At 40.7% G+C, this 26,259-nt stretch overlaps 1 protein-coding gene across 1 annotated transcript in view; it reads left to right on the forward strand.

The window, feature by feature from the left end:
• The window catches only part of LOC131688487 (exostosin-1), a 501,100-nt gene that overhangs the window by 288,334 nt on the left and 186,507 nt on the right, over positions 1-26,259 (forward strand). The window contains exon 2 of the mRNA XM_058972773.1: positions 21,053-21,205. Coding sequence (XP_058828756.1) covers positions 21,053-21,205 — 153 coding nt within the window. The remainder of the gene's footprint in view (positions 1-21,052; positions 21,206-26,259) is intronic.

A 26,259-nucleotide genomic window follows, 5' to 3' on the forward strand; every position in this document is an offset into this window, starting at 1 on the left:
GCTATAAATGTGGCAGGTGGTGATCCTGTTGATTACATTTTGAACTTAAAGATTATTCGTATTCTCAAAGTGATACCTACACTGGAAAGCATTTGAAATTTATTGGGAATCACGTTTGTGGAAGGCTAAGTGTTCTCTAGAACGCCTTACAATTAAATTGTGCTACTCTCTATTGTGGGAAAATGTATATGAAAGATCTAATAAGTGATCTAATTATTTGTTTATCAATTACTTCTAGTGTTCTCTGAATCGGTAAGTAGTTTTGCGGTAAAATTTCTTGGGAATTAATTGGTAGCACTAAGCTTATTTTAATGGAATCCAAAATTGTTAAGTCCAAACTGTAAACAAAAGGACCAGCACTTGTCAAATTTATGGGGTTAAGGCATTTCATACAATGGTCAATTCTTGCATTTGTACACAGTACACAGTTGTAACAATATTTTCCACAGATTTAGAAATAATTTATATTCAAAACTGTTAAATACAAATTAGCTATTAGCACAGATAACAGACGTTTAGGCTAGAACAAAATTTCTTCAAAAACCTGTGTAAACTTTCAAATTGATATACGTTGGAAATCCGTGTTTCACTATTGCCATCTGCGCAACTGTTTGCTACACGTGTTTGACAGCTGCACTCTAACTGCATTGTATCGATCACTGCGCCATCTACAAACGTTTGCCAAACGTGTTTAAGTCGTCTGATATATTCGGAATTTCAGTAGCGGGTATTTACACACGATTCAAATCGAGCCTAAATGTCTGTTATCTGTGCTATTAGGTTCTTTACTGACACAGTTAAGGTGAAGCGATGCCAAAACCACAATAAACCTTCGGTTATGTTCGGCTTACGTTACAGCATCTGTGTGCAGCTAGTTCTATACCGATAGGAGATAGCACACACACACACACACATACACACACACACACACACACACAAGTGTATCGTTCAGGAATCGGCTGACTGATTTTCTTTACCACATGTTTCATTTGTTTTGAAAAACAAAAAGGTACAGATTTCTCAAACGAATCAGAATTCCGTGAAGAGAATCTATTCACCTGCTTGTGCTAACCTGCTTACATACAGTGTAAAGATGGTCGGGTTCGGGTTTTTAGACCCGAAACCCGGACCCGACCCGAACTCGACGGGTTTCGGGTCTGATTCGGGTTTAGTAAATTTAAATTTCTCGGGCTCGGGTCGAGTTCCGGGTTTTCAAATTTGAATTTCTCGGGTTCGGGTCGGATCCGGTTTTTTTTTTAATTTTAACCTTTCGGGTTAGGGTTTTTCGAATTTTTGGATTCGGGTTCGGGTTTTGAACAGATCACAGCAATTTCTTGACGCCGTTTGCGTCTACATATAACACCCAGCTTCTTTTTGTAGTATTAACTTCATTTACTTTACTTTACTTTGTGATACGAAAGGATGACATACTAAATTTTACCATCTTTAAATCGTTAGAATTCATTATATTTTCTGATGTTCAACTATTGTTTTTTTTTCATGTATAACATTTCTTCTCTTCAGATTCGCAAACTGTTCGCATTATTTTATTTTTTAAACGAGTACTCATGAGAGAGCATTCAGCAATAAGTGTTTCGCGTCTAAAATCTCTGTGCGATTTATTTTTCAGTATACTCATCAATAAACCAAGAGTCAAAGTAAATTTATCGAAAAATATATTGGTTCAAGCACTGAGAACTGACACACAAGTGAAGTTTTCAACTTGTGTATGAAATAAAATTGTCGCTTTGAAATGACAACAACAAGTATCAGCTTGCCACTAGTCGACGGTTCGATCGGCCTGCAATAGCTATACGGGACTTGTGTGTAAAATTGGATACAATGGTGACTCACGCATGCGAATTTGTATGTGATGGTGATTTTCAACTTATTTTCATTCAAATATTTACACAGGTTTTTCGGGAAAGTTTGTTCCAGCTTTTATGTCTGTTCTCTGTGATTCAAGCAAGCAGAAATCTACGGGAAACAGAGACAATCTATCAACGTTGGCACTCATATGGTATTTGTATACTAGCGCCACTTTCAAATCAGTGGTAAATACATGAATTTCCACTATTTTAAGGAATTAATTTTAAAAATATTGTGTAGTTTATTGAAGCCATTAGCGGCTTTGTAGAAGTTTGTAGTCGTTCCGAGAACTCCATTGGAAATGTCGAAGCATCTCTACTGGCGCGCATACCGTACTAGCTGACCAAGAACTCGTCAAAGAATCTTAATTGACACCCTCCGACACAAGTTTAAGTTTGACCGTACCAACCAGTAACGCAGGTGACGTCGTGTAAGCTGTCGAATACCATTTGCCAATAGACAGTGCTTAATTTAATGTACATGTAATAAATTATACAAAACTACTCTTGGTTTTCAATAAAAAATAGAAATTTTGGTTAAGTACGACGGGCAAGGTTGTTTGAATCTGTTATTATTATGCCTTTTGTTTACCCATGCGCTAGCCGCCGATTTATCCTGCCTTCCGGTTAAGATATCGACGATTCATAAGTTTCTCAGAACATCACAAATGCGACGTTTAATAATAGTAAATATAAAAGCCAATTCCTCTCGCCAGTAATTCGTTTTGCCACAGGCAGATATAATAGGACACGTATGGTACTACTTCAGGTTCGAGTGATTCTATAATAATTTTGGATGAGCTTTGGATGATTCTTTAGGATGAGCCTTGGATCCAGCTCGGGTGCCTAAATTTAAAAATTAACAAGACCGGTCCAGATCGGGTTTCTCGAATTATAAATTTTCTGGTACGGGTCGGGTTCGGGTTTTTTAATTTTGAAATTATCGGGTTTGGGTTTTACAAAATTTTCATTTTCGGGTTCGGGTCGGGTTCGGATTTTGCAATTTTAAAATGTTTGGGCTCAGTTCGGGCTCGGGTTTTTCACTTTTTAATATTTCGGATTCGGGTCGGGTCCGGGTTTTTCAATTTTCAAGCTCTCGGATTCGGGTCGGGTTCGGGTTAGGAAAAATTGAAACCCGACCATCTCTAATACAGTGATACAATTTCTAAGCATTCTGAGATGGGACATGCAAGTTACAAACGATTTTGTCTTGCTCGCCAATGCAATGTTTTGATTTTGACGATAAAATAAAAGGAAGAAGCAGAATCGACGGCAGCCATTCTGGCTGCAAGCTTGTGACTCTGTTCACGATGTCCTTAACCACATCCCTTGTGTGCCCTTCCACGATCAACATTAGGTGCTCCAAAGTGTGATCATCGAAGTTTCTCGCGTTAATTCGTCAACGAACCGTTGTCAGTAACTGTGTTTTCGGTTTTTATCAACCTCTGCATACTTCCTGAAGTTGTTGGGTGATCCGACCTTCACGTTCATTAAAAACTTTCAAATGTATATATTACATTTTTATTAAACACGACATGATAACTATATACAAGAAAAGAAATCATTAGTCGAGTTCGAAAATTTTGTAAAAGAAAAACCAGCCACGGCAATATTAAATTGAAATTTTGAGAAAGGCAAAAGGTGCAAAATCGGCAAAGTCCCAACAAGTCGATTTTTATGAAATTTGTTTTTTTTTTCGAGATAACATAAAATGTCGACGTTTCATGCATTTTAAAGATGTTTGGCATCAAAAATACGAATTCGAAATTTCATGGGGTCCCCCCTTTGAGCATGAGCATGATGACCATACAATTCGTAGTTGCTACTCCGTGATTGACCAGAACAAGCAAAATTGCACAGAGAATCAACGAATGGAGCCTGGGAGTAGCTTTATATCCTCAATGTGCACGTTTCGAGAGTTCTAAATTTTGAGGTGTCAATAACGGCGCCGGCCACGTCCTTACAGTCATCGGGGAAGGAAAGGAATGTTAGTGTGACAATCGTTGTTATAGAGACCGTGTATACCTCTGCATCTCTGCGGTTGTCACGGGAAGGAATTTTGGTTAGTGGGATGGGATCAATAGCTACATAAATCAGGATTCACCTTGATAAATGATACGATCTATGCAACTCTCTGAAGCGTTATCATGTATTTATTGCTCTGGGCAGCCGGCTGCCGAGAATTGAGATTAGATTTATCGTTTGTTGTATTAATACGGAAATTATTAGTGCGCGAAATATGCAACTTAAACTCCGGACAGCCGGCTATCGGGAGTGTTGCTTATATTTAATAGAATTTTTCAATCGACAGGTGAAAATGTTATTTTTTCGTGTTTCTTTGTTCCGGTGAAACTCCACAATACTAGAATAATAAGATAGTTCTGGTACGATTATGCTTACTGCTTCAAGCTATCTCGTAATAGAAAAGTTGATACCTAATTAAATTTTATTATAATTTACAGTTACCTTGATTAAATCGTGATAGTATCATAATAATGTATTACATACTTTCTCCTCAAATGAGTGAACAAAATGCCGACTCTATATTGCCTTCATTATGTACGCGAGATGTTATGATATGTGTCGGTGAATCGCATAATAAATTGGTTCATAAATAAAGGCAATGTATGCCATCGGCTTCGAAAATCATACCCGCAGAAAATCATTTGCAATAAAATGTATACCGCAGTAGTATGACAAAAATCCCACCACGGACACCAGTGAGGGCTCTCCTCCACCCCACGAACCACCCGGTCCACAATCCAAGGATCGCACAGAAAACGGCATCAACATCTCCGTCTCGTTCCGTAGAACCAATACAATAAGGGGTCGTGCACAAATGACGTAGCTTTTTTCGGCGATTTTCGACCCCTTCCTCCCCTCTTGTAGCATTTGGTCTAATACTAGCCTCACCCTTGTAAATAACGTAGCAATTTCTATGACCCACCCCCCTCGCACCGCTGCCGGCCGACGAAAAAATTCAAATTTGTTTCGTATAATTCTTTCAAATATATGTCCTTACAAGCTTTTGACGGCTTTTTTCAAAATTTTCGCTATAACAACAATTTGCATACACAATGAATCAATTACATGACAGAAACCGTGTTGACAGGTTTGTTCTGAACTTTATATGTCATGGATTAAATTTGTAACAGCGTACAAATAACCTTAACGTTTTTTGGACATCTTACAATACCGCGAATTGAAAAACTTACCACATGAAAAATCGTATGAAAAGCAATTCTTGTGAATCCACATTTACCTCTCTCTAGAATAGAGGAGTATTAAATTATTTTCTTTAACGCGTCGAAAAAATTCAAACTTAATGCTACGTCGCACTGCCCTTGCCTATACGCAGCGAAAACCCGATTTGGACGCCCCAACAGTCGTCCACCATCCGAGCCAATACGATGGCAAAGCCAGACCTACACCTATCCGATCCGTCCCAGTGACGGTCCAGCTCCGTGCACGGACACCAACACTCCTCAACACGACTCAAACGCGAGCACTCACACCACGGCACTGTGTCGGACAACTGTGAACGCCCGCACCCGAACCGTACGAAAGAAGACCGGTGTCCGCGCACGGCACCGAAACGGATCGGACAGGTGCATATAGTGCTTAAAGACGGCAGACGCTGCCCCGCCCAACGGGTCCAAACCGGCGGGGCGACAGTGCAAAAACAGGAATATTACTCTATATAAGAAAACCGTACCACGAATAAGCTTACAGTTGCAATCACGGACTGCCTGTATCAAATACATATATCATACACATAGGGTAATGAGCCCATCCCCACCACATCGCTACCATCACCCTACCCACCCACTCCGCTAGCGAATGACGGATCTCAATAGTAGCACGTCTGTAATAACATACGTACATGGAACTATTGAGAACCAGAGCTACAGGTCCAAAGCCCTGGTAAAGGAGGATGGTTGTGATGATCCGGGCCGAGATCACCACGTAAAGCAAGGTAGGGCATAACCCCAATTCCAAGGCGTGAAGCGACCCGTGCCGAGGGATGAGTGATCGAGGGGGTGAAAAGATGCTCGATCGTTAACGGAGCCTGTGGGGTACCTGGGCAACCCCCACAGTAAGCGTCCCTTACCACGCTAATGCGGAGCTCTGGCGTGGCGGACATATATTTCTCGCGCTACTCGTGGGACTATACATGGAGGTAAATAAAAATAAAAACAAACAGACGGAGGTGCCAAACCCCTTCGCAAGAGGTGGTTTGGCGAGGTCTCCCCCCCATGGGGAGAGTAGTAGAGCGATGAGTGCTGCATCCGAAAGCACCAGTGACCCCCCAGCAGCGGTAGGCAATATCCCTACCAATGCATCGGAGGGGCCAATAGCTGCGATGCGCAAAGTAGCGAAGCAACTCGATTCTATAATCGACTTCGCTAGCGCAAAGCAGAACATAGCCAAGGAGTTGAAGTTGAGCCTCTTGGAGCTCCGGAAAGCTGTTCGTGTCGCAAGACAGGAACAGCAGGCCTATGTTGAGAGGGTGGAATGTCGGGAGAGGCCCGACAGAGAAACCCAGACAGTGGCCTCCAATAGGGAGGAAAGAGAGAAGGTCGATAGAGGTTCACAGACAGTGGCCTTTACCTTCTACGGAGCAGCCACGTCGATCGGAGCGGCGACCGAGTTCCCCTCAAAGGGAAAGGGAAAGGGCAATCGCAAGACGGCATCGAATGCGAAGCGCCCTAGGAAGTCGCCAGGCGAGGGTGCCAAAACCGACACCACTCGGCGTGCAACCGTCAAGGTCAAACGCCGCCTGGGTGAGGTAAGCGAGGGCGAGAGTGACCTCGCGGTGGAGAGCGATGGTACCAGCAACCCGGCACGACCGGGGTAGGGGGGCTCAAACCCCTGGACGCTGGTTACCAAGAAAAAGCCGGCACCGAAACCGGAGATACCGCGGCCTGCGAGGAAGGCCAAGGACAGAGGCGAAGCCTTGTGGTTAAAAACCGACAAGGACAAATACGCCGATGTCCTTAAATCGATGAAGGCGGCCGAAAGTCTCTCGGCCCTTGGGCAGGATGTGCGTAGCGTAAGACGCACCAACACGGGAGAGATGCTCCTGGTGCTGAAGCGAGGCGCACAATCAAGTGCAGTATATAAGGCCTTGGCCCAAGAGGTCCTTGGTGAGGGCGCCCAAATCAGGTCGCTAGGTGCGGAAACAACTCTCCAGTGCAAGCACTTGGACGAGTTCACGACCGCAGAAGACGTCGTCGCAGCCGTCAAGGAGCACTGCGGCGTCACAATCGAGCGGGCCTCTGTGCGATTGAGGGACGGACCCTCTGGCACCCAAGTAGCCTACCTCAGGCTACTGAATGCGGATGCCAAAAAGGTAACCGAGAAAGGGAAGCTGAAGATCGGCTGGTCGGTATGCCCTATTAGTATACCCCAGCCGCCTTCAGTGGACAGGTGCTATCGGTGCCTAGAATCCGGCCATAAAGCTTACGAATGCAAAGGCATAGACAGGAGCAAGCTATGTCGTCGATGCGGCGAGGAGGGGCATAAAGAGCGGGGGTGCACTAAGGCATATAAGTGCCTTATCTGCACCGCTAAGAAGCAAGCCCATAAACATGCTATGGGCGGACCTTCGTGTCCCTTCGGCGAGTTAAATAAGAAGAAGCCGTGAGAGTCACACAGCTAAATCTTAACCATTGTGCAGCAGCCCAACAGCTGCTGTGGCAGTCGGTCTCGGAGTCGAGGACAGATGTCGCCCTCTTATCAGACCCGTACAGCATCCCTGCCGGCAACGGCAATTGGGTGTCGGACGGGTCTGGAATGGTGGCAATCTGTACAACGGGAAGGTTCCCGGTTCAAGAGGTAATACACCCCTCCGCCGAGGGTGTGGCGATTGCCAAGATCAATGGTGTGTTCTATTGCAGCTGCTACGCCCCACCAAGGTGGCCAATAGAACAGTTCTACCAGATGATCGACAGGCTCTCGTCGGACCTCGTGGGCCGGAAACCGGCAGTAATAGCGGGAGACTTCAACGCTTGGGCAGTGGAGTGGGGCAGCCGCTGTACAAATAGCAGGGGTCAAGCGCTAATGGAAGCGTTTGCGAAACTCGATACTGTGCTAGCTAATGATGGCTCCGCTAGTACATTCCGTAGAAACGGAGTGGAGGCGTGGATTGATTTGACCTTTGCCAGCCCGAGTCTGGCTCCAGGCATGGAATGGAGGGTAGACGAAGGCTACACCCATAGCGATCATCTAGCAATCCGCTTTAAGATCAACTATGGTGTGCAGCATCCGAGGGCGGGAGATCCCTGTCAGGTACGCGGGTGGAAGTCCAATCACTTCGACAGCGAAGCTTTCACCGCGGCCCTGGGACTGGAGGCCAACACCGACAGTCTAAGCGGGGATGCGCTGGTAGCTGTTCTATCACGCGCGTGCGACGCCACTATGCCGAGAAAAACACTGCCAAGAAACGGTAGATGCCCGGTATACTGGTGGAGTGCCGAGATTGCAGCTCTACGGTCAGCCTGTCTCAGAGCTAGACGTAGGATGCAAAGAGCTCGCACCGAGGATGCAAGAGAGAACCGCCGTGAAGCGTTTCGAGCTGCGAAATTAGCCCTTAACAAGGCTATTAAAAGCAGCAAGAGAGCGTGTTTCGACAACCTGTGTGAGAGTCCCAACGCGAATCCGTGGGGTGACGCCTACCGGATTGTGATGGCCAAGACCAAAGGGGGCTCCTCACCCCCAGAACGGTCTCCGGACCGGTTGGCAACGATTATCGAAGTACTCTTCCCGTCTCGAGCCACAAGCCCCTGGCCACCTGCACTACGAGACAGTGCGGGCACGGTCGAAATGGTGGCTTCAGTGACGAATGAAGAACTACTCGCAGTGGCTAAATCCCTAGCAATGAACTAAGCTCCAGGGCCGGATGGAGTTCCAAACAACGCTCTCAAGGCAGCGATCATAGCGAACCCGAACATGTTCAGGCTAGCTATGCAGAGATGCCTTGACGAGTGCCGTTTCCCCGATAGATGGAAAAGGCAGAAACTGGTGCTGTTGCCGAAGCCCGGGAAGCCGCCAGGCGACCCATCGGCGTACAGACCAATCTGTCTGATAGACACGACTGGCAAACTGCTTGAGAGGATCATCCTCAACAGGCTCACCCCGTACGCGGAAGGTACGGACGGTCTGTCAAGCAACCAGTTTGGCTTTCGGAAGGGTAAGTCCACAGTGGACGCTCTCAACTCAGTGATAAATACTGCCGAGATAGCGATCCAACGAAAAAGGCGAGGTATTCGATACTGCGCGTTAGTGACACTTGACGTGAAGAACGCATTTAACAGCGCAAGCTGGGATGCCATCGCGCTCTCGTTACACCGGCTTAGCCTACCGGTGGGTCTGTACCGGATCCTGGAAAGTTACTTCCAAAACCGCGTACTGATATACGAGACCGATGCCGGTCAGAAAAGGGTTCCGATTACCGCCGGAGTCCCGCAGGGCTCGATCCTAGGCCCGGTGCTATGGAACCTCATGTATGACGGGGTTCTGAAACTGAAGTTCCCTCCTGGGGTCAAGATCGTCGGCTTTGCCGACGACGTAACCCTGGAGGTCTACGGGGAGTCAATTCCTGAGGTAGAACTAACCGCAGAACACGCGATTAGCACGGTGGAGGAATGGATGAGCGCGAGAGGCCTGGAGCTCGCTCATCATAAGACGGAGGTAGTTATCGTCAACAACCGCAAGTCGGCACAACATGCAGTTATCCATGTGGGAGAAGTCGCGATCACTTCACAGCGAAGTCTGAAGTCTCTCGGAGTCATCATAGACGACAAGCTGACCTTCGGCAGCCATGTCGACTATACGTGCAAGAGAGCGTCGACTGCTGTTGCGGCACTATCGAGAATGATGTCCAACAGCTCAAAGGTGTGCGCCAGTAGACGTAGGTTACTGGCAGGCGTTGCCGTATCTATCCTCAGGTACGGCGGCCCGTCATGGTCAAGAGCACTGAGGGTAACCAGTTACCTACAGAAACTGGAGAGCACCTACCGCGTGATGTGCCTCAGAGTGATATCTGCCTACCGCACGGTATCACACGATGCATCCTGCGTGATAGCGAGCATGATGCCAGTCGGGCTGGTCATTCGGGAAGATGAGGAGTGCTTTGAGCTACGTGGAAATAGGGGAGCCCGCGAGCGCACCAGGGTGACCTCGGTCGCCAGATGGCAGCGTGAGTGGGACAACTCCTCGAAAGGTAGGTGGACCCACCGGCTGATACCTAGCATATCGAGCTGGGTGGGAAGACCCCATGGGGAAGTTCACTTCCACCTGACACAATTCCTGTCAGGCCATGGCTGTTTCCGTCAGTACCTCCACAGGTTCGGGCACGCGGAGGTCCCAGTCTGCCCGGACTGCCCAGGTGTAGATGAAACTGCCGAACACATACTGTTCGTATGTCATCGGTTCGACGTCGAAAGAAGAGCAATGCTTGACGTCTGTGGCTGGGACACAACCCCGGATACCCTTATTCAGCGGATGTGTCAAACGGTGGAGAAGTGGAACGCAGTCTCGGCTGCTACCATCCAGATTGCCAGTAGGCTACAGGTAATCTGGCGAACCGAGCAACAGACGGCGGGCACGGCTTACTAGTGATTGGTTAGCTGGAGCGAAAAAGGCCAAGCGCAAAATAAGAGAGTGAATGGTCTGTTCATGCCGAGGTAGGTTGGCGCAGCGAATGGCAACCGCGTAAGGGGTAAACCCAGCCACCCCGAAGCAAGACAGAAGAGTGAGTGTATAGGTGTATAAGTGGACTGCCTCATGCCAAGACGGGAGGGTCGTAGCGTAGTATGTTGGAACTAAGCTATCGATGCCTCATGGCGTGGCAGAGGAGTGAAAGGGTGAGCATCCAAGTCAGTCTCACATTGCATGTTAAGGGTGAGCATAAAAGTCAGCCTCACAGGTTGGTAGAGGCTAGCACAAAAGTCAGCCTAGCAAGGAATGAAAAAGGTGAGCACAAAAGTCAGCCTCGCATGGTATGTCAGAAGTGGGGCCTAAGGAAAATGTCCCACATGGGATGCCAGAGGGAGTGACAAAGGTACAATAGAGTGGCACGATTGAGAGTGAATCAGGTGATAGGGTGAGCACCCAAGTCAGCCTCACATGGATGGGTAGGGCGAGCACAAAAGTAAGCCTAGCAAGGAATGAGTAAGGTGAGCACACAAGTCAGCCTCGCATGGAACGTAAAAGGTGAGCACAAAAGTCAGCCTCATGTGGGAGTGTTTGAGAGTGAATCAAAGGGTGATTGAGAGAGCACCCAAGTAAGCCTCATACAGGATGTATGATCGCGTGAGTGAGAGTGAATTAGTACATTCAGTACAGCCATCCCCCCAGAAGTAATACCGAGAGGTAGTTCCTGGGAGGAATGATGGCGGAGCCCAATGGAGTTTAGTCGGTATTAATGGCTGGTCACCATTCGAGTCCGACACGCCCCCAGTGCACCCCGTGTGGTAGATTGGACCCTACCGTTAGCACGTGTACTGGGCTAGGACATAAAGGTCTTCTCCATTGTAAAAAAAAAAAAAAAAACCCTACCCACCCGAAGCCGCCGACCAGAGCAGCACCAGCCATCTCCGCTCAACGCGCTGTGTCAAAAGGTATGGCAACAACAGCGGCACCCGACTCGTCCAAACACGATCACCCCACTGGTCCGAGGGCATCCGTGCTCCTACCTTGGCTCCCACCAACGAAGCTGTCGATGCAAATCCCCACGCATCCCCTCGACCGTAGGCCGAGCATTCAACGAACCAGTGAGGCACCCTCCCCAACAGGACGAAAATTCGCACTTTACTCTATCGTCTTGATATCCGCTAGCACTGTTTGAGAAAAAAATTGCTCCCCTTTCTCTTAAATGTGGTTTTACGTGTCAGCTCCCGAATCCAGAGACAAACAAAATGAACGATGCTGATCCGAGATCACATGAATTCATCGCGAACACTTCCAAATAAATCACGTGACACAAACACTCCGTTGTCTTTCCACAATCATTTTCGGGTTCCCAACTCCGAAATTTCATGGGGTCCCCCCTTTGAAAAAAATTGAGTTCCGGCTTATATGGGAATTTCATATGTGACCGGACGGTTTAGTCTATATTTCCGGACCCATATAAGCGATCCATACGAAATTTTATGGACATCTGTGGGGATATTATAGCTATCATTTGGGACTAAGTTTGTGAAAATCGGCCCAACCATTTCCGGGAAACTGATGTGAGTTCGTCAATTTTGAAAGATGGCCGCTTTTCCCGGGCACTTTCGGAACCCTCTATGGTGGTCAATGTAGTCAACGAAAGTTTGGTTGACCGTCGGTGACCTAGAACAGCAAATTTAAGTTGTTTGAGAGACATTTTAGCGAAATTTTTATCTTTTTTGTTTTCATCGGAGTATCGGTTTGAATCGCAATTTGCTATGTGATCGCACGCCACAACCTGTAACTCCGGTACCGGAAGTCGGATCAGGATGAAATTAAATAGCCATTCACGGAGGCGCAACACATTTGAGAATAAGTTTGGTTGAATCGGTCTCGGTAATCGGTAATGAATTTAATGAATTTAATGAATTTAATGAATTTAATGAATTTAATGAATTTAATGAATTTAATGAATTTAATGAATTTAATGAATTTAATGAATTTAATGCATTTAATGCATTTAATGCATTTAATGCATTTAATGAATTTAATGAATTTAATGAATTTAATGAATTTAATGAATTTAATGAATTTAATGAATTTAATGAATTTAATGAATTTAATGAACTTAATGAATTTAATGAATTTAATGAATTTAATGAATTTAATGAATTTAATGAATTTAATGAAATTAATGAATTTAATGAATTTAATGAATTTAATGAATTTAATGAATTTAATGAATTTAATGAATTTAATGAATTTAATGAATTTAATGAATTTAATGAATTTAATGAATTTAATGAATTTAATGAATTTAATGAATTTAATGAATTTAATGAATTTAATGAATTTAATGAATTTAATGAATTTAATGAATTTAATGAATTTAATGAACTTAATGAATTTAATGAATTTAATGAATTTAATGAATTTAATGAATTTAATGGATTTAATGAATTTAATGAATTTAATGAATTTAATGAATTTAATGAATTTAATGAATTTAATGAATTTAATGAATTTAATGAATTTAATGAATTTAATGAATTTAATGAATTTAATGAATTTAATGAATTTAATGAATTTAATGAATTTAATGAATTTAATGAATTTAATGAATTTAATGAATTTAATGAATTTAATGAATTTAATGAATTTAATGAATTTAATGAATTTAATGAATTTAATGAATTTAATGAATTTAATGAATTTAGTGAATTTAATGAATTCAATGAATTTAATGAATACAATGAATTTAATGAATACAGTGAATTTAATGAATACAGTGAATTTGATGAATACAATGAATTTAATGAATACAATGAATTTAATGAATACAATGAATTTAATGAATACAATGAATTTAATGAATGCAATGAATTTAATGAATACAATGAATTTAATGAATACAATGAATTTAATGAATACAATGAATTTAATGAATACAATGAATTTAATGAATACAATGAATTTAATGAATACAATGAATTTAATGAATACAATGAATTTAATGAATACAACGAATTTAATGAATACAATGATTTTAATGAATACAATGAATTTAATGAATACAATGATTTTAATGATTGGAATGAATTTAATGATTTGAATGAATTTAATGATTTGAACGAATTTGAATGAATTTAATGATTTGAATGAATTTAATGATTTGATTGAATTTAATGATTTCATTGAATTTAATGATTTGAATGAACTTAATGATTTGAATGAATTTAATGATTTGAATGAATTTAATAATTTGAATGAATTTGATGATTTGAATGAATTTAATGATTGGAATGAATTTAATGATTTGAATGAATTTAATGATTTGAATGAATTTAACGATTTGAATGAATTTAATGATTTGAATGAATTTAATGATTGGAATGAATTTGATGATTTGAATGAATTTAATGAATACAATGATTGTAATGAATACAATGATTGTAATGAATACAATGAATTTAATGAATTTAATGAATTTAATGAATTTAATGAATTTAATGAATTTAATGAATTTAATGAATTTAGTGAATTTAATGAATACAATGAATTTAATGAATACAATGATTTTAATGATTGGAATGAATTTAATGATTTGAATGAATTTAATGATTTGAACGAATTTGAATGAATTTAATGATTTGAATGAATTTAATGATTTGATTGAATTTAATGATTTCATTGAATTTAATGATTTGAATGAATTTAATGATTTGAATGAACTTAATGATTTGAATGAATTTAATGATTTGAATGAATTTAATAATTTGAATGAATTTAATGATTTGAATGAATTTAATGATTTGAATGAATTTAATGATTGGAATGAATTTAATGATTTGAATGAATTTAATGATTTGAATGAATTTAACGATTTGAATGAATTTAATGATTGGAATGAATTTGATGATTTGAATGAATTTAATGAATACAATGATTGTAATGAATACAATGAATTTAATGAATTTAATGAATTTAGTGAATTTAATGAATTCAATGAATTTAATGAATACAATGAATTTAATGAATACAGTGAATTTGATGAATACAATGAATTTAATGAATACAATGAATTTAATGAATACAATGATTTTAATGAATACAATGATTTTAATGAATACAATGAATTTAATGAATACAATGAATTTAATGAATACAATGAATTTAATGAATACAATGAATTTAATGATTGGAATGAATTTAATGATATGAACGAATTTAATGATATGAACGAATTTAATGATTTGAATGAATTTAATGATTTGATTGAATTTAATGATTTGAATGAATTTAATGATTTGAAGGAATTTAATGATTTAAATGAATTTAATGAATTTAATGAATTTAACAAATCTAATGAATTTAATGAATTAAATCGATTAAATGAGTTAAATCAATTGAATTAATCAATGATTTACATGAAATAAGTGAATCAAATAAATTGCAGCGAAGATCCGTTTTTATCAGCCCCTTGATGAATTTTAGGATAAAACGGGAACAATGACAAAATCGTGACAAAATTTTTTCTTCTTTTTAATAAAGTGAAGCTCTAAAAATATTCGTCTTTAGTCCCTAGATATAGCATCACACCCCTTTGTGATTATTCAATTTAAATTTCTCTTAAGGGGGTCTGACAATGCAAAATTTCCACAAAGATTAAAATTTTCTTTTTTGCATATTTCGGATCTCTAAGACAAGCAAAATATGCTCAAAAAAGGATTTACTCGAATGCAACTTGGTTCGTCTGCTGGAATCCATTAAACTTCCAACTATCAATTTTTATATGAGGCGGAAAAATTCGGGTCAAAAAGCTGATAAAATCGGGGGTAGAAAAAAGCGGTGGCTGATAAAGCGGTAGACAAAATCTGGGCCTTATAAAATCGGGTCCTCCCTGTAAATGAATTAAATGAATTAAATGAATTAAAAGAACTAAATTAATTAAACGAATTCAATGCCATTATTGAAGTTAATAAATTTAACTAATTTAATAATTATTTCATTACAATTTATTGAAGTAAAATAACTAGTTGAAGTGATAAGCAATAAATTATTTAAACGTAGGGGAAAGAGGGTAACAGTGGAATGTGGAACTATGAAAACGTATTGTTTTCATAGTTCCACTGTTACCCTCTTTCCCCTACTAAATTTATTATGCTAATCAAACTAAGTATATTAGTTAAATTAACTGAACAAGTTTAGTGAATAAAATTAATTAAATTAGCATGATATAAAAAATAATTAAAATTTATGAAATTAGGATATTTAGAATAATGAAATTAATAAAATGAGTAACGTTAAAGAAATGCATAAAAATAATAAAATGAAGAAAATAAACTAAATGGATGAATAAAATAAAATAAATAAAGCAAAATAAAAATCATTTCGTTATTGAATAAAATGAACAAAATGAATAAAAGGAAGGAAATAGATAGGATGAATAAGATGAATAAGATTAATAAGATAAATAAAGATTGACCGACGTTTCGGTCTTTGTTTTAAGCCTTTTTTAGAGGAAATGAGTTCTCTTTTTGTTACGGTTATGTACAGCTACACCACATTGAAAAACGATAGACCTTATCTCCCTTGAAAAAGGCTTAACCCAAAGGCCGAAACGTCGGACAATAAAAAAAATTAGTTTTGCTTGAACAGGACTGAGACAGCCGTTCAATAACCACAAGATTGGTAAATTGAATTAAATTTGAAATAATAAACGAAAAAAATGATTAAAATAAATAAACCAAATGGACAAAATTAATAAAATCTATAAAATGAATGGATTTAATTACAAAAAAGAACAGAACTGAGAAATTAATTATATTAATGAAATGAACAATTAAACAGTACTGAAAAAGTTATAAGATAAAAAAAATTATTTTGTGTAAAAATTTTTTATTTCGATTATAGAGGTTTTAACCATAAGGTCATTCGCCTCTTCAGGTTAGAAAAATCTCTTGTGAAAATGTTTTAACCCTATGTGCGGGGTCGGGACTCGCACCCAGGTGCGCTGCGTGCAAGGCCATCGATTTACCAACTACGCTGCGCTCACCCCATTGTGAAAAAATATTAATTTGGATGAAATAATCAAAATGCATGAATTTAAAAAAGTAAAAAGAACATTAAAATGAAGGAATTGAATAAAATGTATAAATAGAGAAAATAGAGAAAATTCATAAACTGAAAACAATGAATAAAATAAGTTAAATGCATTAAATGGACAAACTGATCCGAATTCCTCTAAAGAATGAAACGAATAAAATAGATGAAATGAATTAAATAAACTCAAATAAATGAAATGAAATTAAAAATTAGTCTTATATATAAGCATAAAATAAAGAATGTGAATAAAATCACAAAATTAACAATCTGAAAAAAATGAGTATATGAAATTAAATTCGAGATAAAAATTATTTAAATGAAGTAAATGAATGAAGCAGATTAGACGAATTTGAGAATCATTGTTTCAGAAAATTCTGAAATGTTTGTAAAAATCCCATTATTTGAAGAATAGTTAACTTTCTAGAGTTTCCATTCTTTTCTGCTTTCAGCTTTCGTTTTAATTCTACCTGCACCTTAATTAGTCATCAGGATACTAGAATGTTCAACTTATTTTATGGAATCCAAAGATGTCCTTTTGGGCACAGATTTCTGAAAAAATATTAATTTTGCATCAAATGCATTCAATCGATTACAATGCCGTATCTTTCCAGTCAGCCTTATATCTAAGGAATTGTTTTATTCGGCTTCTCGTTCTGGAGATATAGATTAACAAGTTCAGTACGAGCCACTACCACGAACAACAAAACAGTTAAAAATATCACCACAGAGAACAGACATCCATGATCGAGCAAAAATATTTAAAAAACGTGTGTAAACATTTGAATTACTATACGACAAACACTAGCGCCGCCAAGCCAACTTATCCCAACTATCCGTCAAATCCATTCGGAACCGGTTCGAAATTTTGAATGGATTCAGTATCTTGCTCAAAGAAAACAACCGATTCCGAGTCTATAGGTTCATGCATTTGAGCTGGAATCATACTGGAACTCCGACCCGGTTCCGGACTAGTTTGACTGGGTAGAGGAACAACGGCTGTCAATTCAGTCGAACTCATCAGCCACAAAAAAACATGACGACAGTAGCGCACATGGTTTGGATATCCCAACTGCCTTCGAAACCGTTAGAGATTTTTACACAAGTTTGAATGCTGAAGATGGACGTCTGTTCTCTGTGATATCACATTAAGTTTTTAAATTTCAGAAATAGCAAGGGGCCATAGAAAGTGTCTCAGCACATGTAAACTGCTGCTTTTTAAGGAATGAGCATTATTAAAAATGAATTTGCTACATATAATTAGTTTGGATATGTCATGTAACTTGTTGCAAGTTGTTGTCAATCACTGACGAGTGGAACACGAAACATTCAAATCCACGTTGTTTTAAGGAGAGGGGAGGTGGTTCGGGTCTCAGCGTAAAAACATTTTTTGTGATTTTTCAGAAATTTGGGTGAAGCAAATTGATAAAAACTTTCGTACATTATAATCAGGGTTGCACAAAGTCATGAGTATCAATAAATTTTCAAACTATGTGTAAAAGTTCAGTCACCAATCAAAACGATTTAGGAGAACTCAAGCAACCCAAATATCCCGTGAGTGGCAACAACGTGTATGTGTGAAAGTGAGATAAAATTTGACAGCACTGCCACTGTTAAGGGTGGAGCTCACTTCTCATACTCTCTGCTGTGTGTGCTTCGCTCTGTTTTATTTGGCTTGTACACTTCTTACCGTGAAGAATGTTCGATTTTCATTTCGAGATTTTACATAATAAGTAGTGGGTTAACGCTACTTCATGCAATGCTAGGCATTTCATTTCATTTGCTTGTATGTCAGGAATACCCCAAGGAAGCCACTTAGGACCGTTGATGTTCATAATTAAGATAAATAACGTGCATCTAGTGCCTTTCGCAGATGCTCTCGTCTCATTCGCTCAATTGAATATGTATACTAACCACCGCTCAACTTCACAACGACGATTAGCTTTAAAAAGTCACTTAACGTGCAAACAAAATAACGTTTTTCCCCTGAAGAGTGTGCTACTTCATATCGAAACGTCGGAAAAATCAAAATGTGTTCGTTGTGGTATAGGTTTTGACAATCAATTTCAATTTGAAATTACAAAATTCATCTAGCAATATAACGAAAACATAAGGCCTACCTGATCGATTAACCGATTCTGGCAGCACTGGAACAGTAATAAAGTGATATAACCAGCCCTGCTTACCAAGGCGGCTACAGTCGTTTCTTCCGTGATAGTGACACTCAAATTCCAAAGGACAGAGCCCCCTCAGACAAAGCAACGGTATTCAGTCGGTACGATTCAAACATAGTGAGAGAGAAGAACAGAGAAAATAAAAAGTTTTCTCGAGTTGCAAATTGAATTTGACATCCTTTCCCCACCATTGAAGTGCATGGATGCATGGAGTCCGACCTCACGGCGATCGGTAGAACTGCTGACAGCAGCTCTGTGCTGCTGCTACTGAGCTGAAGTTGAATTTAAAGTTTTCATCCGGTTTCGGAGACTCTCGGGATGGGTGGGGATCGGTTTCAAACAACTTGCAACTTGTTTTAGCGCTGCCCGTCATACTATAGAACAGAACCCGCTGTTACTGCAGCCTGCCTGCGGTGGATGGTACTCCATCTAGAGCTGTGCGGGATTTTCTGTAGGATAGTACTTTTGTGCAGGAAGGCCGCAACGTTTTTCCACTTTGATGCCTGCCGCATCCCGTCCGATGAGAGTCGAGTTGAGTCGGATTTTGTTAGGTCGAAAAGTTTACGGGGTACTTCGAGTTTACGCAAGACTAGTCATACTTATTCCCACGTTGATTGTTGAAATGTTGATTTCATCATTATTAGGCGAAAAATAGGTTATTTTGCTAACCAAGATACCGAGTAGTTGGAAGAACTGGAAGCCAAGCACGAAGATGCTTTTATTACACTCCTTGCTTCAGAACTATCAGCACAGTGTCGGTTCCATACAAGTTATTTTTTGTTTCTCAGCTATAGGGGAGAGAGGGTAACGGTGGATCAGCAGGAACTATGAAACAATCGCAATAAAATCATAATGCATGAACATAATCGTCTCATTCCCTCATATTTCATGGTTTCTAATTCTTTACACGTGTTACTATATTTTGGAAGACTTCTGATAACTCTACCTCTTTTAATGGATATTTGTTTGTTTTATAACAGTCAGAGTAAATTTGCAATAAAAACTATTATTGCATTTTTATGAGTTACCATTCACCAGATAAATGTTTATTCTACTGTTATTTGTAGCATATTTTATGGTCAACATTTGCCGCGAACAAAGCTTTTTGGTAACTTGTCATGGTTCTGTGTAATTTGACAATCTTCATAAATAGACCCATTGGGTAACTGTGAAGCGATGATATATGGGGAACAGTGAAAATTTCTTGTTTTTGTGATCCATATTAAAATGTGAATGGGTTCCGATTTTCCACAATAAATACAACTCATTAAATGGAAAGTTTGTCAATTTGGGCAAGTTTTGTAGAAATTATCGCTTTTTCAGGATTGCATCTTATATGCATATATGGTGGTCCGATATTACGCGATGATATAGTGATATCTCGCGTAAACAAACGATTCGTGTCTCAACATAACTTTAATAGGAAGCTTTAGGATCTTTATTCGTCAAAACAAAAGAATGAAATTTGCAAGTAGAATATTTCACTGTAGACGATGTCGTGTTTCATAGTTCCTACCCATGGGGCTCACTGGTACATTTTACCACCGACTGTTTATTACCCAAAAAAAGTTATTTCCCGTGAATTTTACCAGCTGGAAAAAATATATGTATTAGTTAACAACAAAGTGAAACTATGTATCACTTATAAAAAATGTGTTTCATTGTTACCCCCTCTCCCCTACGTTTACCTCATGTCCGAGTGTAATCTCCATTTAATGGCAGTGCTCTGTGCGGAGATTTGTGACTCCAACCACCACCGTCCAGCTACATCTAAATCATCAATTACAATCAGTTCATGGCAGAACTATTCTGTTTCTTCTACCGGAAATGCGATAAACTTATGCAGGTTTATCTCACATCACTACTCCTCCTTAGCAATTTCCTTCCTGCTTCCTCCAGTACCTCCCTCACTTTCTGCACAGTAACACCACAAATCAGTGATGGTGCAAATCTGATCAAGGGGACCGATGACCATTGAGTGTCCTGCCTCCTGCTGTAAGTAATTTCCGATTCATTGATTCGATTGTCCAAGTTATGCTCTTAAACCTCAGACCTAATCTCGGTCTGTCTGTTATTCCTTTGTTTCCATTCATCCCTCTAGTCAGTAGTGGCTTTGTTTGATGTGTTGGGGAGGTGGGTTTGGAATAGGAAATTTGCCAAGTGAGCAGTTTTTTCACTGATTTCTCGTTTTGAGGGGGAGAGAATTAGAAAATCAAGTATAATGAAAAACATTTCCTTTCTTTTCCTTTCCAGATATGTGCACGGGATAGGGTCCGAAACGAGAAATTCCTTGTTTCATCTGCACAACGCCCGGGATTTGGTGCTGGTGACGACCTGTCGGCACGGGAAAAGCTGGCGGGATCTACAGGACGCGCGGTGCGACGAAGACAACCGGGAGTATGACAGGTACGTTCGAAAATTATTGCAATTCCCGAACAGCGAACAGGGACAGTGCGAAGTAGCGGACAGTAGAGGGTAACAGCGGTGGAACAATGAAGTTTAAGCAAAAAAGTGATAGTGCACGAACAGGACCTTCTCATTCGCTTCCATTTCCTGCTATTATATTCTATACACGTGCTGCTACGCTATGGAAGATTTTTATTACTTCTTGTTGTTTTAGTAAATTTTTGTTCGGTTAATAATAGCAAGGGTAGAATAAAAAAGCAAAACCTTGCTATTACCTTCCGTAACGGAATTTAACCTTCTGCTTCGACAGACTTCGCAGCCGATTCTTGGTGTACAGGGATGTTGCTACGATCCTACTAACTACTAGGTTTCCTTTCTAGTTTGGGTTCGAATATATCACGCAAGAGTGGCTTATGCGAATAGGACCTTACTTTCCGAACAGACCCCTTAATTAGGGTTTGTTACGAGCGGGGTCTTAAAATGTGTTATTCAATTAGTTAACCGACGTTCTGAACTCAAGTTTATTTGTGCCCTGGTTTCCAAATGAACTTGCGTTGTGATGGCTGGAAGATCGCGTCACGGTGGGCTTCCATTTACTTCCTGTAAAGGAATATTAGGAATTGTCTAGTGCGTTTTTGATTCTCGAAAGTATGAAACCTTTTTTTCAAAGGAAGAAAAAACTGAATAGCCGATTTGCGCATAAAGGTACAAAACCTAATTTTTAAAAATTGGATGTTTATGTTTCGTGTTCCACTTGTCAGTAACTGACACCAACTTGCTGCCAGTCAGAAGATGTGTCCAAACAAACACCAACTTGGCGCCTGTTAGACGCTAAATTCAAACAGTTCGTACAAGCTGCGATGCCAGAATGTCGCTACATAAATTTCGTAGATTTGCCATGCTCGAAAAAAAGACAAAAGTACCTCAAATAAAGTTGTTCAATGCATTTAGGAGTTTATCAGTCGCGGATTCAGGAAGAGGCTCCTAGGGGTCCGAATTCTCTGAAATTTTTTTAAATTTTTGAGAAATTTTATTTTTTTTCTATTTTAAATTAGTTTTAAACTCAAAATCATGCCAAATTAGATTCAACCTCCAAAACTGATTTTAATTAAATGAGATCGTCATATAACGCGTATTGTACAAAGAACATTTCAAATTCGAAATTTGAGATCACCTCCGATGTATACCAATAGTTGAAGTTTTATTTATGAATGCCTCGGTATTAATGGGAATTTGTAAGTAATTATGGATTTTTTGAAGCCTCGAAAAGAATGGAAAAGAAAAGTCTTCAGATTAAATATAATCCGCAACACGTTAAACCTGTCACAAAAAAATTGAGTGCTCCATAAAGAATTTATAATTTTCACAACAAATCTTCGTATCGTAGCTTCGAGCGCTATATTGAGCAACACATTTCAAATCACATCACCTGGCTTCAATCGATCTAACGTCAGATGTCGCTCCATTTATTCTTCCGTTGAATTTTTACTCATTCAGCCGCATGACATAATAATCTTTCTTGGAAAACCTTGTTGAAGCGATATATGTCCAATTCCTTTCGTTTCACTGAATCGTACGTTGCTTTGAGTTCCACAAACGCATAGGCCGCAAGTATTACATATTCAAGCTATGTCAGAGGGAAAACCTTTTATACATCGTTAAACGCCCGCTTTGGTGTCAAAAGATTCAGCCAACGGGCAAAGTCTTGTCAATCATTCTCAAACCTTATTGTGTTTGTGCTATCTCTAATTGTTTGTCCATGCAATAACGCGCGAATCCATCAGACCCCCAGAAAATGATCAGAGTCGTCGTTCGGTTCTCAGAAGGTACTGATATCGATGACATCGGTAAAATATCGAGCGTCAATCAAATCAAATCAAGTTTCTCGTCTGCTTTACGGGAAACCCATTAGCCTCCTGGATATGTACAGCGAAGAGAGAGAATTTTGAGAATATTCCATATTTGCCCTGGCTCAAGATTATTCGATATTTAAAAATATTCCGTGTCCAAAAGTTGTTTCATACATGTTTTTCATCGGTTTCTGTTCGCACTGATTGTCTACCACCGACACGAAAGAGGCGAGTCACCTATCTGGACTCCCCTACCTGTTCCTAACTCTTAAAGACAACAGTCACGATACTAAGTGTGCTTTTGTCCGACCCAGCACGAAACGAATGACAAAGAAAGCCGATTCTTTCATTCTTGTCTGGGGGATCTACCAAAGCAAGTCGGTCTCAGCAGCAAAAGGTAGTGATCCGGCCAAGCTAGGTGGGCATCGACTTCCTATCATTTCGCATAACTCGTGAACGAGTTTGGTACCTTCCGATGTTTCCGGTAGTGAACCCTAACAAACCCGGCAAAATAAGACTCGTCTGGGACGCGGCCGCTACTTCATACGGAGTCTCATTGAATTCCGTACTTCTCAAGGGACCCGATCAGCTAACGTCTTTAATGTCCGTCCTGATTCAATTTCGTGAGTTCCGTGTGGCGGTTTCCGGGGACATCCGGGAAATGTATCATCTAGTCCGGATGAGACCTGCGGATCAGCACTATCAACGTTTTCTGTGGAAGAAGAAGGTAGCTGACAAAAATCCCAGCACGTATGTTATGCAAGTCATGTCGTTCGGGGCGTGCTGCTCCCCCAGTACAGCACAGTTTGTTAAAAACGCCCACGCAAGGAAATTCGAGCACGAAGACCCGGATGCCGTTCACGCTATCGTTCACCAGCACTACGTTGATGACATGCTGATCAGTGCAGAAACGGAGGAGAAAGCAGTACAACTAGCAGCTGGGGTAAAAAAGATACACGAATCCGGAGGCTTTGAGATGCGAAACTGGGTCTCAAATTCACCGGCAGTCGTTGCTGCTTTAGAAGGACAGGAAACTGCGGAAAAAAGCATGAGCATTGGAGAAGCAGACACAACCGAGAAAGTTCTTGGGATGTGGTGGGATACTACTGCAGATTGTTTTACGTACAAGCTGTCTACCAGACATGATCCCGACCTACTATCCGGAAAAAAGCGACCGACGAAACGAGAGGTCTTACGCACGTTGATGATGGTCTTTGACCCGCTCGGCCTGATCAGCCACTACATGATGTATCCTTTTACAAGCATCCATCGACTGGGATGAGCAAATCCACGACTCTCATTTTCAAAAATGGCTCAAATGGTTACAGATCCTACCTCGAGTGGCCGATATTAAAATACCCCGATGCTTCCGGACTACTACATCAGTAAAAAAAGTAACCTCGTTGAAATTCATACATTTGTAGACGCGAGTGAGAATGGATTTGCAGCAGTTGTCTACCTACGCTTCCAAGAAGGGAACACAGTTGAATGCGCACTAGTTGGGGCAAAAACCAGGGTTGCACCACTAAAATTTCTATCAATACCCCGGTCCGAACTACAAGCAGCCGTTATTGGAGTAAGACTGGCGGATACAATTATGGGGTCTCTCTCTATAAAGGTCCAGCAACGCTACTTCTGGACAGACTCCAGAGATGTCATGTGCTGGCTCTATTCGGATCATCATCGGTACAGTCAATACGTCGGAACGCGAATTAGTGAAATCATTGAAACGACCAATCTACCAGAATTGCGATGGGTTCCGACGAAACTAAACGTAGCAGATGATGGAACTAAGTGGAAAAGCACTCCGGACCTAAGCAACTCTAGTCGATGGTTTCGCGGACTCGATTTTCTATGGAAATCAAAAGAAGAGTGGCCACCCAGATTGCCAACGTTTGGAGCTACCGACACAGAGTTACGTCCACACCTGCAACTTCACATTAAGGTTCCCGAACCGATTATCGATGTAGAGCGCTTTAATGAAAACCACAGCATACGTATTCAGAGCGATTAGTAACTTCCAGCGTCCTATTCACAATATTCCCAAATCCACTGGACCGCTCACACACGACGAGTTAGTCCAGGCCGAGTGCTATTTATACCAGATCGCCCAGAGAAGCGTTTACAGCGAGGAAATTGCAATTTTGTCCGCAAACCAACCAGAGCATTTGAAAAACAAAATATGCAAAAGCAATCCGCTTTTTGGTCTTCATCCGTTCATAGATGAGAAGGGGGTCCTAAGGAATCGCGGGCGAACGAACGCTTGTAAGTTTATTGATAGTAGTGTAGCTAATCCAATCATTCTACCCCGAAAACATAGCGTAACCAAACTTCTGGTGATGGACGCTCATCAAAGGTTTCTACATCAAAATCACGAGACCATAATAAATGAGGTGAAACAACGCTACTACATTCCCCGTTTGAAGGTCCTCTACAAATCAGTACGCAACAGCTGCCAGTTCTGCAAAAATGAATGCGCTCGTCCGCGGGCACCGATGATGAGCGACCTACCAGCCTCACGCCTAGCAGCCTACAGCCGCCCTTTCAGCCACATCGGGGTGGACTACTTCGGTCCAATGACAGTACGCATTGGTCGTCGAACGGAGCAACGCTGGGGTGTCCTCGTAACCTGCCTCACCGTACGTGCCATCCATTTAGAAGTTGCACATTCTCTCACAGCTGACTCATGCATTATGACTCTACGCAACGTAATCGCCCGGAGAGGAGCACCAATCACCATATATAGCGACCGTGGTACAAACTTTGTCGGAGCTAACAAGGAACTAAAAGCAGCACTCGCCGAGCTGAACCACGAGAAGATTGTAGCAGAGTTTACCACGCCACACACGAAGTGGAGTTTCATCCCTCTCCTGTCTCCTCATATGGGAGGAGCATGGGAAAGACTAATTCGCACAGTCAAACAAAATCTGAATAAGCTGCTTCCAAATCGTTTGCCAACCGATGAAAGTCTAAGGAGCACACTCATAGAAGTAGAATGCATCGTGAACTCACGACCTCTAACTGATATTCCACTTGATGATGATCAATCTCCCGTATTAACACCGAACCACTTCATCTTTGGATCGTCTAATGGACTGCCTCCATGGACTTGTTTCGACGACAACCCTGAATTTTTGAAACAGAACTGGCGACTAGCGCAAACCATGGCAAACCAGTTCTGGCGTCAGTGGCTCCGTGACTACC

Source organism: Topomyia yanbarensis, chromosome 3, assembly GCF_030247195.1.
Source record: "Topomyia yanbarensis strain Yona2022 chromosome 3, ASM3024719v1, whole genome shotgun sequence".
Taxonomy (NCBI): domain Eukaryota; kingdom Metazoa; phylum Arthropoda; class Insecta; order Diptera; family Culicidae; genus Topomyia; species Topomyia yanbarensis.